The sequence below is a fragment of the Eupeodes corollae genome, chromosome 2 (genome assembly GCF_945859685.1).
Source record: "Eupeodes corollae chromosome 2, idEupCoro1.1, whole genome shotgun sequence".
Lineage (NCBI taxonomy): Eukaryota > Metazoa > Arthropoda > Insecta > Diptera > Syrphidae > Eupeodes > Eupeodes corollae.
The window spans coordinates 99,250,460-99,266,481 of NC_079148.1; the positions used below are offsets into that span (position 1 = coordinate 99,250,460).

The window sequence follows — 16,022 nt, forward strand, 5'->3', positions numbered from 1 at the left end:
GCTTGAGCGGGTTCATTCCACCAGAGGCATTCCTCTTTTTAGACAAATGCGGTCTGATACAGGATAGATTGGCAGTTCCGTTAATCTACCACGTCAGACGAAGAACCGTGGATAGGCGACTCCCGTACAGTCGGGACGTCATGGCACAAGGCGGAGCGGAGCTCCTTCGGTTCAGTAGGGCTGTGTCCGAACGGGACCGAACTGATAGGGTGAAGCAGGAGAACCAGTTTTGGTGGCTTCAATCGGCACTTGATAATGGGTAGGTCGGGATGGGGTTTAAGCCTTGGCCGGCTTACATACTTGTTTTATAGTTTAGGGTTTAGTTTTAAGTAGAATAGGCATGGTGGCACAAATAAAAAAATTTAAAAAAATTAAAAAATAAAAAGAAAAAAAAAAAAAAAAAAAACAAAAAACAAAAAAAAACAAAAAACAATAAAAAAAAAAACAAAAAAAAATCAAAGAAAACAAAACAAAACATACAAAAAAGACAGTAAAATATAAAAACAAAACACGTTAGATTTGCTGCTATGGTTGTTCTAGTTTTAAGTAGTTTATAGGTAGAATAGGTAGTTTAAGTTAGCTTTAAGTTTTATTTAAGGACCTAATTTTAAGTAGTTTTTTAAGTAAAAATAAAAAAGGACCTTGATATTAGTTTTTTCTCATAATTTTCTAATAAATACAAAATAAATAAAATTAAAATGAAGTAAAATAGATCTTAGGGCCGAAAGGCATTAGTTTTAAGTGTTATAGTTTAACTTAGAGTGTCCGTATGGGACCATTAAGTTAGTTGTAAGTTATGGATAATTAGGCTAGTTTTATGAATTTTTGTCTAGCTTTAAGATAGGTTTAAGAATGAATTAATAAAAATGAATTTAAAAAAAAAAAAAAAAAAAAAAAAAAAAAAAAAAAAAAAAAAAAAAAGTGCGTTGGGCTGTCATGCAAGGGGTCTTGGGTTCAATCCCTGCCTGTGCCAGCTTAATTCGTGATATAACGAAGAAAATCAACAACTAATCGGATCCTTACATAGGCCAATGAAGAAATTCTCGTGTCGTATGTCTAGAATGTAACGTTTCAACTTAACATCTATGTGTAATAAACTTTAATATTGCATTTAATACTATAGACAGGATACAACTATACAAAGCCATGGAATCTCGAATAAATTGAAACAGTCTAAAAATTTGATATGTTGAATGCTTAGGCGACTCCTTGTTCATCCAGAGCAAACTGTCGAAGACAGTCTACAGATGTTGCTGCAAAATAATATCTACCCATAGCCTACGATGGAGGAGTCACTTAAATGTAAACATTTTCTGAATATTAGGTATACGATGGTTTAGAAAACTCCATATGCTAAAATAATTGTTCCTAACTCTTCTGCTTACCTGGATAAGCGAACGAATGTCGATGCTTATTTTAATGCAACACTGTTATATTCATTTGAATGTTTTTGAGTAATCTTTAGTGCAATCAAATACATTTCATTAAAATACAATTATTCACAAAAGAACACACTTACCGAGCATGAACGCTTTTATTCGGCATCTAAAATGTTACTGGCCTATTTTTAAGCTTAAGCGCATTAACCGTTGTAAGACTAGGAATACAAACGTCGACAACTACTAAATCCAAGGGGTTTGTTATAGACCTTCTAAGCACGGAAAACAAAGACTTGATTGAGCATTACGATCTTTAAATATTTTTCCTTGGGAGGAGGTAAAAACGTCCTTGGTAAAGTTGAGTGTTTTGTAGACAATAATATTTTTGGAAGTAGCCAAGTAAAGTTCTAAGTTTGAAATTTATGACACTTGACAAACAAAGTAGTTGCCTAGGTAAAAATTTACGTTCAAAGTATGCAGTTGTCTTCAAATAAAGTCCCTATGGATAACAGAACATATTAATTGAATGCCGGACAATTTTTGCCAAGAAACCGTTCCATACTTCTTTGGCAGTCTACATACATACATCTCTCTGAGCGGAGTTCATCACCAATCTTCAAAATTTGTCAGCCCAACAATTTCTGATTACTTTCACGTAACTGCCAGGTAAAAAAATTCGAATACAAAAATGAATACAAATCTTGAACCACATGAATTGTAGAAAAGGCTCAAAGATAATCAACCTTCTACTGGTAACCAAGACTTTCCGGCGAAAATCAAAGCTATCATTGGTTTCATCATTGAAAACAAACATTAGAATTTTATTGACAAGTCGTTTATAGCAATCCTTAAAAATTTCCGTCATTGACAAAAATTTCCTTATAATTGGAATTGTGTGAAATTGGACCACAAATCAGTGGAACGATTCATTTCACTTTTGAACATAAAAGTATCAGCTGTTCAGGAAAATGTATTTCCGTCCGGAAAATAGAACAATAAATGCGCTTTTACACTTTTTTCTCAAACAAATTATAATTTTCATTTCTAATACAAGGGAAGCACCGTTATAGCTATCATTGAAATCAATTCGGAACATTTTTTGAATCGATAATTGACGTTGTTTCCCTTGGATTAGGAGTGAAAATTATATACTGATCGATCGGAAATCGCACAAGGTTTTTCTTGAGAAAAAAACGTTAAATAGCGCATTTATTTTTAGCTAAAAATGTGTTTTTTTATTTTCTTGAACAGCTGATTCTTTTATGTCCAACAATGGAACGAATCGTTCCAATGATTTCTGTTTCAATTTCATTCAATTCTTATGACACATTTCTGTCAGTAAATATTTTTCGGTGGATTTCAATCAGGAAATTTTTAATCATAGCTATAAACGACCTGTCCAAAAAATTCCAGTGCTTGTTTTCATTAATGAAAACCAATGATAGCTATAACTGGAGCCTAACTTGCCATTGAGTACCAGACAATTTTTGTCAAAAAACAATTCCATATTTTTTGGCAGTTAACCTCTCTCTGACAGAACTTCATCTCCACACTTCAACAATTTGATTGACCAACAATTTCTGATTCTGCTCATGAATATTTTAAACCAACCTATTTAATCAGACTTTAAATATTGCGTCAAGATTATGGAAAAGGCCCAAAGCGAATCAACTTTTAACCAAGCCATTACCTTCAGTTAAGTTCACACACAAACGATTGGACTTCAGTATGTAGTGGATTTTAAACTTAAACCTGAACTCAAAGAACGAACTTCGTTTTCGTGTCATATATTTTTTGTGGTTTCCAGCTCGAAAAAGAAAATTTACTTTCAAAACCAAAACAAAATTAGTCACCGAAAGTGTCCAATTTGCAAGTGAACATTATCGTCTAAAACAAGATGACAGTACTCCTATCAGATCCTAGATGACGCTGAAATCTATACAGAGAAAAGAAACATGGAGAATGTTCCATTGCTTGACATTTAACATGTGACAGCCGCAGGAGCAGAATGACATATTCAAATTATTCAGAAAATCCATGACAACAGTTTAGTTCTTAAAAAAGAAACAACACGCTGTTTAGTTAAATTTTAAAAATTCGTACAAACTAAACTCAATTTTTATCCTTGAATCATTCATAAGTTAGGCTGGAACCTATTTTGTAACAATGGCAGATGACGGACAAGTATTCGATGCTATTCTTTTAGGAATCGCCGAACAGCACAAAGAAGGAGTATCTTCGGTATGTTCTCACTTTCTCAAAATCATCTTTTTCTTATTTCTTCTTTTTCAATATTCCTTAGTTTCTGAATACAATAGCAAATTTCTTGGCAAGAAAAACAGATTTCTTTACTGGAGTACCACAGGAGCAATGGGAGAAAGTAATATTAGAATCAAATTATTAATCCTTGAGTACGGGCATAATTTTTGTATTTTTGTAGGTGCTATTGACTGCATTCCGAACAGCTGGAGCAAAAGCTGAAGCAATAGAGAAACAAAAGATCAAGGAACGAGAGGAAACCGAAAAAAAACGTAAAGAAATTTTACGCAAGAAAAAGGAAGCTGAAGAGAAGGCCAACGAGTCACAAATAAGTGAAATAACAGATGAGGAAGCAGCTCAAATAATAAAGGAAGAACAAGCAAAGTATAACAATGAATTTATTCTTAAATGATACAAACCTTTGAATATAATAAATTACTAGGAAACAATCAAATTCAGAGCCGGAAAGTGTCGATGAGAAAGCAGATGAGGAAGTCGAAGAATCAGAGAAAGGAAAATTAAAGCCCAACGCTGGCAACGGTTGTGACCTCGCGAATTATTCATGGACTCAAACTTTGCAGGATGTTGAGGTGAGTTTTTGTATGATTTGTTCGAATGAAACTTAAACTTAAATATGGTGGGTGTAGTATCCTTCATTTGATAAATAAGAAATGCGTCTGCTTATCACCGTGGTAGTGTACAAAGTAAAAAAATCATCTTTATTTGTTCCATTCATTCCTGACATTTCACAAGTGTTGCCAGGTAATACATTTCTGGCATTTAAACAATACTGCCAGATACTACATCTATTCCCTTTTTTTTTTTTTCATAATCAAATACAAATTATTGAAATTCAAAGCGTACAACTTATAATTAATTATTTTCCCATTGACAAATCGTAGCCCTGGAGATGCGGTGGAACGTTTCTCTTTTTTGCGATTCTAGCCGATGTCTGTATGTCCAAAGGGTCTTCTTCTGGTGCCGCGTTTGCCTGTGATGTTGGTGATGTAATGTTTGTTGTTGTTGTAGCTATGCAGTGGGTTGACGTGCTTGGTGGAATCTTTTTAACATGTGTGACGTTTCTCCGATACCGAGTGCCGGTAGCCTCATTTTCGATAGTTACCTCCGATCCTTTTCGTTCCGTGACTCTGTAAACTGTGGGCTCGAATCTAGTAGCTAATTTGTTTGTTATCATTTGCCGTTTTACTACCACTTCATCCCCTTCTTTGACATCATTTGTCTTTGCATGACGCTTACGATCAGCATATTCTTGTGGCCAATATGGTATCGTACTTTGCAATCGGATATTATTAATGCGACAATATTTCTTAATCTCCTCACACACAAGCTGAGGACCATTGTCTGCTTTTATGGAAATTGGTAAACCAAATCGAGCAAAAATGCATTCAAGGTGCTTAATTGTCTCGGCTGCATCAATGTTTTTCATAACATCAACCTCGAAGTACCGACTATAATAATCCACGACCACCAGCAAATTGTGACCAGATGGTAACGGACCCTGAAAATCAATTGCCAAATGTTCCCACGGAGCTGATGGTAGCTCAGTTCTTCTTAATGGCTCCGGTGCAGATGGTGCGCTCACTAAAATACAGCATCTGCAATTTTTCACAAACTCCTCCACATGCGTATCCATCTTTGGCCACCATACTTTTGCTCGAAGCCTCCGCTTCATAACAGTCATTCCTGGATGACCTTCATGACCCAATTGCAAAGTTCTCTCTCGAAGTATTTGTGGCATAACGATTCGAGTACCACGAAGCAAAATGTTGCCTGTGAAACAAAGCTCGATTTGGAATGCTTTGAACAACGATGCTTTACCAGTCCATTCATTTTCATTAAGTGCTTTCTTTACTGCTTGTATTTCATCGTCACCTATAGAAAGCTCTTCAATTTCAAGCAGCGTTATGGCTTTAGGTTCAGCGTACGACATAATCCACCTGATATATTCTTCTGTTTTATTGATCGTATCAGCTTTCTCATTGGTGTCAATCGATAAACGAGACAGGGGATTGGCAATATTAGTTTTTCCAGGCTTGTATATCACTGTAAACTTGTATGACATTAGCCTGATTACCCAACGTTCTATTCGAGCGCATGGCTTTGATTTCGGTCCAAACAGAGTTTCAAGTGCCTTATGATCCGTCACCAATTCAAAATGTCGTCCAAATAGATAATAGTGAAACCGTTCAACAGCCCATACCAAGGCAAGGGCTTCTTTTTCGGTCTGGGCGTAGTTCAATTCCGATTCTGATAAGCTTCGACTGGCATATGCTATAATTCGTGCATCGCTTTGTTGAAATTGCGTCAATACTGCTCCCAAACCAACTGGACTAGCATCGGCTACGACTTGTGTGCGATATTTCACATTATAGTACCCAAGCAGTAAATTGATCAGATTTCGCTTAAGTGTTTCAAATGCCCATTGTTGTTCTGAGCCCCATTCAAAGCTGACTTCTTTCTTCGTAAGTCTTCGCAACGCTTCACTAAAAGTTGCCAGGTTAGGTATAAATTTTCCAACACCCAAAAAACTCCGGACTTCCTCAGCACTAACAGGTGTACGAAATTCTTTCACAGCTTCAACTTTGTCGTGTTTTGGTTTTATTCCGGACATTGATAAAATATGTCCATAAAATTCAATTTCCTCCACCCCAAATCTACATTTTTCCTTGTTTAATGTTATGTTGTATTCCCGTATGCGATCTAATACTTTGCGTAATCGTACATCATGAATCTCTTTAGTTGGTGCGTAAACCACGATATCATCAATATAACTTATAACACCTTCGCACCCAATTAGTATTTGCTCCATCAGCTTTTGGAAAATCTCAGGTGCACACGTTATTCCAAACATTAGGCGAGTGTACCGAAAAAGTCCCTTCCGCGTCATAAAAGTGGTAATTTCTCTTGACTCAGGTGAAATTTCAACCTACAAACAAAATATAATAAATCTTATCCCACAAATAAGAATAAAGATATAGACTTTTTTTTTTTTTTTTTTTTATTTAATTAACTCCTTTAAAAATTTCACAAAAACTTAACCATGAGAGAAACAGCGAGAAGAGAAAAAAAAAATAATGATAGTACAAAAAAAACAAAAATCCATTGAACAAACTACAACTAAACCTGGTGATATGCTTGCTTAACATCCAGTTTTGAAAACCACTTCGCTTCGCACAAATGAGGCAGAAAGTCATCCATGGTTGGCAACGGGTGGTTTTCTCGCTCAACTGCCAGGTTTGCTCTGCGCATATCAACACAAATGCGGACATCATCTTTTCCTTTAGGTGCAATCACCAGCGGTGACACCCACTTAGCAACACCGTTCACCTGCTCGATAATCCCTTCACGCAGCATTTTATCAATTCTTTCATCAACCAATTTTTCCAATGCAACCGGGACTCGCCGATATGGCTGTGCTACTGGCTTCACATCCGACCTGATTGGAATATCAACCATCACAACTCTGATTTTACCAACCGATTCGCACTCGATTTCATTTGAATTGATAGCATTGACGTTCACGCCGCTGACTTGGGACCCAAGGTTGACTCCGATTTTCAGTACCCCGAGAGCATATCCTGTTTCATATCCCAGCAACACTTTTCCTAGTTCATTTGCCACGTAAAATTTTGCCAAACTTTCGCTTTTTCCTGCCTTGATGACAGCGGTGAACATTCCGATGAACTTGAGTGGATACCCCCCATAAGCCCGAAAATCGATATCCACCTCCTTCTGCTTGTGCACTATCACAATGTTCTTTGCATTCAAATCCAGCCATGACAGCTTGTCAATAACATTGTATCGGACACCCGAGTCCACGATTAACTCGATTTCAATACCACCAATAGTACACCAGATCTTGTTACCTTCATCATTTGAGTCGATGGAGAAAATGTCTGAATTTTCCTTTTCATTTGAGTCAATACAGAAAATGTCATCATACTCGTCTTCAATATTTTTACAACCAAGCTTAGAACCCGTGTCAACCATTTGTACGTTTTCTCGCTTGAGTTTGTTGTTTGCTTGCTCAATGTCCGGCTTACTGTTCCTTCGCTTACCAGTGAAACTATTCTGACTGGCAGATTCACGACGAAAACAGCACCTTGAGAAATGATCCTTTAGACCACACGCGTGACACGTCTTTCCTTTAGCTGGACAACTGGCATCCGATGCTTTGTGACCTTTCGATCCACACCGGCCACATATAATGGAATAACTGAAGCTTTTGTTCAGATTCAGTCTCCGATAGCCTGTAAACTTCGGTCTCACATCAATCTTGCAAACGCTTTCTCCTTTTGCCTGGTCTGCCATTATTGAACTGACATTATCGACAATTGCGTTTTCCAAACATTTTCTGTTGCTGTGCCACCGCTTCAAAAATCCGTGCCATTTTAACGATTTGTTCCAATCTCTCGTCACCCCGTTCAAGAATTTTCTGTCGTAATTTGTCAGAATGGCAGCCACTGGTGATCTGATCACGAATGGTTTCATCAAGCTGTTCACGAAAATCGCAGCGCTCAGCTTGTTCCCGCAAGCGCATTGTGAACATATCGATTCTTTCACCCTTTGTTTGCTTCATTTGTCGGAAAATGTGTCTTTCGTACGAAATATTTTGTTTTGGCTCAAAAAATGCACAGAGTCTTACAACCGCTTGTTCGTACTCGTCTTTCTGTTCAAAGACATAACCAGAAGCCAATGGCCCTCTGCGTTCGTTTGTAGTTTTAACTTCTGGCAGCGAATAATAAACTGTTTGCACCTTCTCGCCACCATAATGCAACATCCAATTCAATTTCTTTGTGCCGTTTTCCATCGAGTTTGCTTGGGCAAAAATTTCAAAACTACGCAACCATTTTCTCCATTCACCACCGCAATTTCCATCTGCCTTGAAATCAAACGGTGGTGGACCATCTGTCAACCGTGTTCGTAGCATTTCTGAAATTTAACAATAAATCATCAGCCAATATTTGGAAACCCAATACGAACGAATTCGTTTTCTGCAAAATTTCAAAACAAAATGGCTGATATCTGATTCAGCTTATATGAACATTCCAGAAACTAATCGCATGGCCGTCAACTTCATTCACCGACCAAACACAGGCGCTCTCTTTTCCACTCACACATTTTCATTTTTTTTTTTAAGACAACGCTCCATCATTCGAGCAGACAACTTCTTTCTTTTTTTTTTTTTTTTCTGTCCAAAATGATTGAACCAGACTTTTCAATGCTCCATCTTTCGAGCCAACAACATCTTTTTCCTGCTGCAAAATGCAACAGCGAGTATTTTCAATGCTCCAACATTTGAGCTTACAACATCTTTCTCCTGTTCCAAACACATTGTTGAACCAGCGATTTTTTTTTTTCAATGCTCCATCTTCCGAGCAATCTATTCATTGTTAATGAATCAGATATCAACGAATTCAACTATTTTGCGCTTAAAATTAAGCCGCATTAGATTGTATGTACTTACTTTTTGTTAGTATCTCCTTTCGTGGGTGCGTCTGCTCCTCGTCGCCAAATGTAGTATCCTTCATTTGATAAATAAGAAATGCGTCTGCTTATCACCGTGGTAGTGTACAAAGTAAAAAAATCATCTTTATTTGTTCCATTCATTCCTGACATTTCACAAGTGTTGCCAGGTAATACATTTCTGGCATTTAAACAATACTGCCAGATACTACAGTGGGAGTCTAAACAGAGAAGTTTAAGGAAGGCATTTTTAAAGCAGATGAAGGTTATTTATGAATTTTTAAACCTATGATGATTGAACAAAATAATGTTTCACTACTGAATAGTTATTAATGGGCAATAGGAAAAGGAAAAATTTGAGTTTTAATGGGTTTGTCTATTCAAAAAAAAAAGGTAACTCATAAAGGATTTATTTCAGTTAATTTCATTAAGTAGCTATAGAAACAAAACTGTTAACCTACAAAGAAATCAATTTGTAAACAAAGGAGAATTGTAATTTTGGTCTACCTATTACCCACAAAGGAGATGCAGGTCTCGCAAAATTATTGAGTCAAATTTCTTTCCTGATAATCAAAGGAGAAAAATCATACAAAGTGTTTCAGTTTCAGTTTATTCATTTATAACGCTTACACAGTAAGATAATAGATATCTTCTAAATTAAGTAAGAAAATAATATAAAACTAAATTATATACAAAAAAGAAAATAACAATAATTTATAAATAAAATATTAATTGACGTTAAAATAGAAATAATAGAAATAGAAGAACGAAAAGATAGTTAAGTTAGTTAAAGTTAAGAAGAGAAGATAGTTCATTAAGTTAAGTTATTTGCTTTGGTTCGAAAAGAAGATTCTAATACTTTTTTGGAAAATATGTATATCACTTATATCCCGTAAATGAGTTGGAAGTGAGTTCTAGAGGCGACATGCAGCGATGTAAAATTGCCTTTCTGAGGTCAAACACGAAAAGCGTGACAAATTACCGATGTCGATCTATTCGATGTTGACATTCTGATTTTTTCAAACAGATAAGCTGGTTGGCGTGTTTTCATGATTTTAAAAAAAACAGTATCAATGTTCGAAGCTTCATGAAGTCATTAAAAGGCATACTAAGCGAAATCTCTTGCAAATGTGAAATATGGTCTTACCTTCTTAAGCCAAAGATGTATCGAATGATACTATTGAATGCTATATTTAATTTATGTTTGCTGATGGAATCGCAGTTGTAAAAAAATTCGCATCCATGAGTGAGAACAGGTATTGCAAGGGTCCTTGCAAGCATTAGTCTGGTTTTAAATGGAGTGATGTTTTGGGCGGTCCACAGCGTTCTAAGCGTTCCATAAGTTTTACCTATTAATTGGTTGATGTGGTCATTCCAGGTAAATGTTTTATTGAAGATTACTCCTAGATTTTTACTAGAATTTACGAATTCTAATGGGTTCTGGTTTAGAAATATGGAAGGAAGATTTGTTGAGTCTAATTCTTTTCTTAATATAACCAGGCATTTGCATTTGTTGTGAACCAACCCATTGCACTACGCCCAGTAGGATATCTTTTCTAGTTCTTGGTTCAAGCTGAAAGCACAGTCTTCAATTAAACCCAAAGGACAGCTTTTGTAAATTTGAATGTCATCTGCATAAAAATGTTTTGATACTTCATTTATAATGAAACCGATTTCATTCACATATAATGAGAATAGAAGGGGGGATAAAATTGGTCCTTAAGGAACTCCTTGTTGAACCGGAAGAAAATCGAAGAGATTTCCATTTAAGAAAACGGCTTTCTTTCTATCATTCAAAAAGGAAGAAAGTAGTTTAATAGCTTCTGAAGATATATTGAATCTGTGACGCAGTTTATTCAGAAGTATCGAGTGATTCACCATGTCGATTGCTTTTGAAAAGTCTAATAGAACTAAAAAAGTTACATTTTCGATATCGAGTTTAGTCCTTATGTCTTCAATTATTTTAGTAAGTGCCGTTATACAGCTATGGTGTGAACGAAAACCTGATTGAACATCGACTAAAAGGTTGTTGCGACTGACGAAGTTGCTTAATTGTTTTTGCATTATCCTTTCACAGACCTTAGACAGAAATGAAAGTATTGAAATTGGTCTAAATTAAATTCATTGCAGATTGAGTTTTTGGGGGTGGGAATTATTTTTGCTTTTTTCCATTGATGTGGGAAAATGCCAGTCGTAAGGATTGAATTTATTACATGTGTAAAATAGGGTAGAAGCAAAGGAAGAATAGCTTCAATAAATATAGGATTCAAATCATCAGCACCAGTGGCATTGGACTTTATACTTATGCAACTTTCAACTATGTCTAAGGCGTTCACACAATCGAAATTGAGCAAAGTGTCTGTAGAAGGTGGAGGTATGATATTAAGAGATACATGGTCTCTTAGAGTTATTATAGGTGTAGAAACAAATTTACTGTTTAGCTCATTAATATTCAATTCAGCTGGAAAATTATTTCTTTGTTTGCCTATTCCTAGCTTACGGAGGTTGTTAGATATTTTACGACTATGCGATTTTAGTTCTAGACGGTTAGAGTAGAACTGTACTTTTGCGTGTATTACTTCTTGAACTACTTTATTTCGCAATGATTTATACAAATCACCGAGCTCGTAAACACGGAACCGTTTCCAGCGTCGGTATACTAGATCACGGTGATTTATAAGTTCTTTAATCCTACTAGTAAACCATTGTTTATTTTCGCGGATTCTAGTTTGTGCTTACAATGGAACGTGTCGATCAAATAAAATATTAATATTTGTGTTTAGAAACTCGACTTGGTCATTTGGTGAAGGCATTAGGAAGATATCATTCCATGCTATCATGTTTATATCATTTTCAAGATGTGTTTTATTGATATTTTTAAGATCTCTAAACTGAATTCTAGAAATCTAGAAAATAAGATCATGTCTAGAAAAAACTGGTGTTTCAAGCTGATCATATAACAGTACTCTATCCTTTTCACTTACATAGTAGTGGTCTAGTAGCGTACAGGAAAACTGGGAAAAGTGGGTAGGTTGAGTATTGTTCACTGAGTGCAAGTCAAAGGATCTCATGTTTTCAATTAACCTTTTGTCAGTTAAATGGTCACAGTTAAAGTCACCGCATATAATAACGTTTGAACAGTAATTTCTTCAATAACTCTATAGATTTGTTCCAAATCGATATACCTATTAGGTCTATAGATAGTTCACTGCCTTTAACCTCCAAAAACAAATACTCACAAGAAGATCTGGGTGACGAAAAGTATAACTTCTTACAGATAAGGTTTTCCTTAACATATATAGCAACGGAAGATCCTATATCCATTAGAGAGTATGATGAATCTTTCACATGTGCAGAGAACCACGTTTCTGAAACACAGCTCGCGTCGATATGTGAATCTTCAAAAAGTAATCTAAATACATCAATCTTTTTCATCAAACTCTGAGCATTGATATGAACAACCTTGAAACCGTCAGGTCGCCAAGTTAAGATCACTATATAACATCACTGGTGTATCCTATGGAGCCCACCAAATCGTTCACTCAACTCTGAAACGAGTAGTTATAAGGCGAGATCTAAGTAACATAGGTACATATAATATGATGAGGAACAAAAGCAACAACTTTTACAAAAGGGTTTCCATATGGTAGCAATAATAAATATACATTGGTGAAAAACGAAAATAAGATAGAGCATAATAAGAGGAAAAATAGAAAAAGTGAAAGGTAATAGTAATAGTAAAAGAAATAATATTTCATACAATAAAAATTGGTTCATCATATTGAGTGCTGTTGAAATTCTTCTTCTTCTTGACTGCCTGTCACACCAGAGGCAGCCAGTATAGTTTTCAATGTTGTATCGTTGTTGATGTGTATTGTCTCTCCTTCTTCGCTCTCTTTAACGTAAACAGAACCAGAGCGAGTATACACTTTAGTGAGAACACAGCAATATTTGAGACGCATTGCTTGCTGGAGGAAAAATCGGTTTTTAGGTGTTAAGCTTGCATGAACTAAATTTAAGTATGATCGGAGCGTCGTGGATGTTATTATTTTTAAGTTGCAGTCGGAAAGCAGCTTTTACAGTCGGAGGTACACAGTCAACCGCATGGCAGATGCGGTTTAAGACAGATTGAAAGTCTTCGTTTGGCAGTTGAAGTATACCGAGAAGAACAGCATCAAATGCAACCTCCTTTCGTTCAGACAAGTCACATCATTGTTGTAGATCAGCTAAGTCATCTTTAAGTTCATTTACAACAGTCAAGTGATGGGATTCCATTCTCTCAATTCGCTCTGTGTTTTTCATGTAGGTGGTCACGTTTTTTTCGATTTGTTCGAAACGTTTTACAAAGTCCAGACGTAGATCTTTGATCTCTTGTGACAGTCTATTGACGATATCAGTTGATTGTGTTTTTAAAAAAAATAACGTTTTATTCCAAGACGACTTACAAGAAATACCTGGGTTTTAGATGCATGAAAAAGACTTATTTTATATTATTCGCTAAAGAGATGAATAGTTATGCAGTGCATAAGTATTTATGTAGGCTCTATGTAACGTTGCGAAAATTCCCATTTATAAAAAATGCTGCTATACATTTTAGTTACACAATGTTTATGTCAAAAAAAGTACCAACATAGAGCAATCTATTCAGCTGTTTTACATAACAAATAAAATATAAAAATTTGCCAAGCTTTGAAGAACTACTTACTTACTTACTTAAGATGGCGCTTCAGTCCGGGCGGACCTGGTCCTCAACCAACCAAGTTGGTTGAGGTACTCTCCCACCTAGGTGCGCCACCTGAATAGCGGTCTTCATCTATTGCGCCGTCCCTCGGGATTGGATTTGAAGACCTTCCGGGCTGGATCGTTGATGTCCATTCGCTCTACATGACCTAGCCATCTAAGCAGTTTGACTTTAATTCTGCTAACTAGGTCAGAGTCGCTGTACAACCCTTACATTTCGTCGTTATATCTTCTCCTCCATTCTCCATCTATGCGTACGGGACCGAAAATCACCCGTCCAAAAAAGCATCGATTTGCAAGAGTTATTCTTCGTTTGATTTCAGCGCTGGTGTCGTTGTCTGAGTTAATAGCGGTGCCTAGATAGACAAAGTCCTTAACTACTTCAAAGTTATAGCTGTCCATGGTGACATTTTGTTCAATACGTCGTCGTTCAATGTCCTTTTTTGATGACAGCATATACTTGGTCTTGCCCTCATTGACCACTGAACCAATCTTCTTCGCTTCCGTAGCAATGCTCAAAGACGCTCCACAGACATCAATCTCTGATCTTCCAATTATGTCAATATCATCTGTGTATCCGAGTAATTGGATGGACCTTTGGAAGATTGTGCCTCTAGTGTTGACGGTTGAGTTTTGCACAATTCTTTCCAGAACGATGTTGAAGAAGTCGCATGACAGTGCATCGCCTTGTATAGAACCTTTTTTGACATCAAATGCATCGGTGAGATCTTTTCCGACCTTGATAGAGCAGCGTGCATTCTCCATTGTCATTCTGCGCAAACGGATAAGTTGGACAGGGTTGCCAAAACTAGACATGGCTCTGTAGAGCTCTTCCCTATGGATGCTGTCTTACGCGGCTTTAAATCGATAAAGAGATGGTGGGGATCGATTTGAAGTTTCTAGGTTTTTTCCAAGATCTGCCGTAGTGTGAATATTTGGTCTATGGTGGACTTTCCTGGTCCGAAGACACACTGATAAGGACCAATCAGGTTGTTGACGAACGGCTTCAGACGTTCACATAATACGGAAGAGAGGATCTTATATGCAGTTTTAACGAGACTGCAGTTTAGAGGGTCTTCTTTCTTATGTATCTGGCACACTATGCTGAGATTCCACTCATCGGGCATGCTTTCCTCCGACCATATTTTGCAAATGAGTTGGTGTATGCACCCTACCAAGTCATCGACTGCTGCTTTGAATAGTTCGGCAGCTATGCCGTCAGCCCCAGCAGCTTTGTTTGACTTCAGTTTAGATATAGCTATCTTCACTTCGTCGAGGTCGGGTAGGTGGTGGCCGTGTGAAACCTAGCACTTCAGAGGCGGCATCTCTGATGGCTGCAAGGCAATGTTGCCACTGGTTTTTAATGCTTAATGCAGGCAGCATAGGACTCCTTAAGAGGTTATTAGAGACTCGATTGGAAAAGGACATGGCAGTCTCTTGCGATTTAGCCGTCTAACGTCGAATCTTCTCACAGTACTTCCTTGTTTTAGTAGTCAGAGTCGGCCCCTCGGGTTGTTCGGATATCCTGTATACTGGAGAAGTGTCGTGCCTCGATCGCAATGTGGTCAATCTGGTTGACGGTTGATTGATCAGGAGATATCCATGTCCCCTTGTGGATATTGAGATGTGTGAACTGCGTACTAGCTACCAGAACGTCTCGCCCTGCAGCAAAATCGACCAGCCTGAATAAGTTGTCGGAGGTGGTGTCGTGCAGGCTGTTTCTCTCGATTATGCCACCAAAGATGTCTTCTCTTCCTAGAAAATTTTAATGTCATAACCAAGGCGCTGCTCATATGTCTTGTCCAAGAGCTCGAAGAATATGTCTTTGGTGTCTTCATCTTTCTCCTCTGTTGGGGCATGTGCGCATATGAGGCTTATGTTGGCGAATTTAGCCTTGATGCGGATTGTCGTGAAGCACTCGCTCAAACTGTTGAAACTCAAGACTTATTGCCTGAGTCTAGTTCCAACAACAAATCCACGCCCAAACAGACGCTGTCTTTGTTCTCGATAGCAGTCGCCGCGCCGTAGCAGTCTTTTAGTTTGCGTTTGCCCGGTCCATCCCATCGCACTTCTTGGATGGCGGTAATATCTGCCTTGCAGCAGTTAAGGGACCTAACATTCCACGTACAGATCCAAAGTTCGTTGTACTTATTTTGT

At 37.2% G+C, this 16,022-nt stretch overlaps 2 protein-coding genes across 2 annotated transcripts in view; one reads left to right on the plus strand and one right to left on the minus strand.

Moving 5' to 3' along the window:
• Positions 1-3,386: 3,386 nt before the first annotated feature.
• Positions 3,387-16,022, plus strand: part of LOC129944529 (nuclear migration protein nudC) — a 40,941-nt gene continuing 28,305 nt past the window's right edge. Inside the window, exons 1-4 of the mRNA XM_056054018.1 lie at positions 3,387-3,620; positions 3,682-3,759; positions 3,820-4,022; positions 4,081-4,228. Of these exons, the coding sequence (XP_055909993.1) occupies positions 3,546-3,620; positions 3,682-3,759; positions 3,820-4,022; positions 4,081-4,228 (504 nt within the window). The 5' untranslated portion in view covers positions 3,387-3,545. The remainder of the gene's footprint in view (positions 3,621-3,681; positions 3,760-3,819; positions 4,023-4,080; positions 4,229-16,022) is intronic.
• LOC129944528 (uncharacterized) lies at positions 6,654-9,332 on the minus strand. The gene is made up of 2 exons (XM_056054017.1): positions 9,127-9,332; positions 6,654-8,591 (listed from the first exon to the last, which is right to left on the minus strand). Exon 2 carries the CDS (start codon positions 8,148-8,150, stop codon positions 6,777-6,779), a length of 1,374 nt encoding a protein of 457 aa, XP_055909992.1. The 5' UTR covers positions 8,151-8,591; positions 9,127-9,332; the 3' UTR covers positions 6,654-6,776.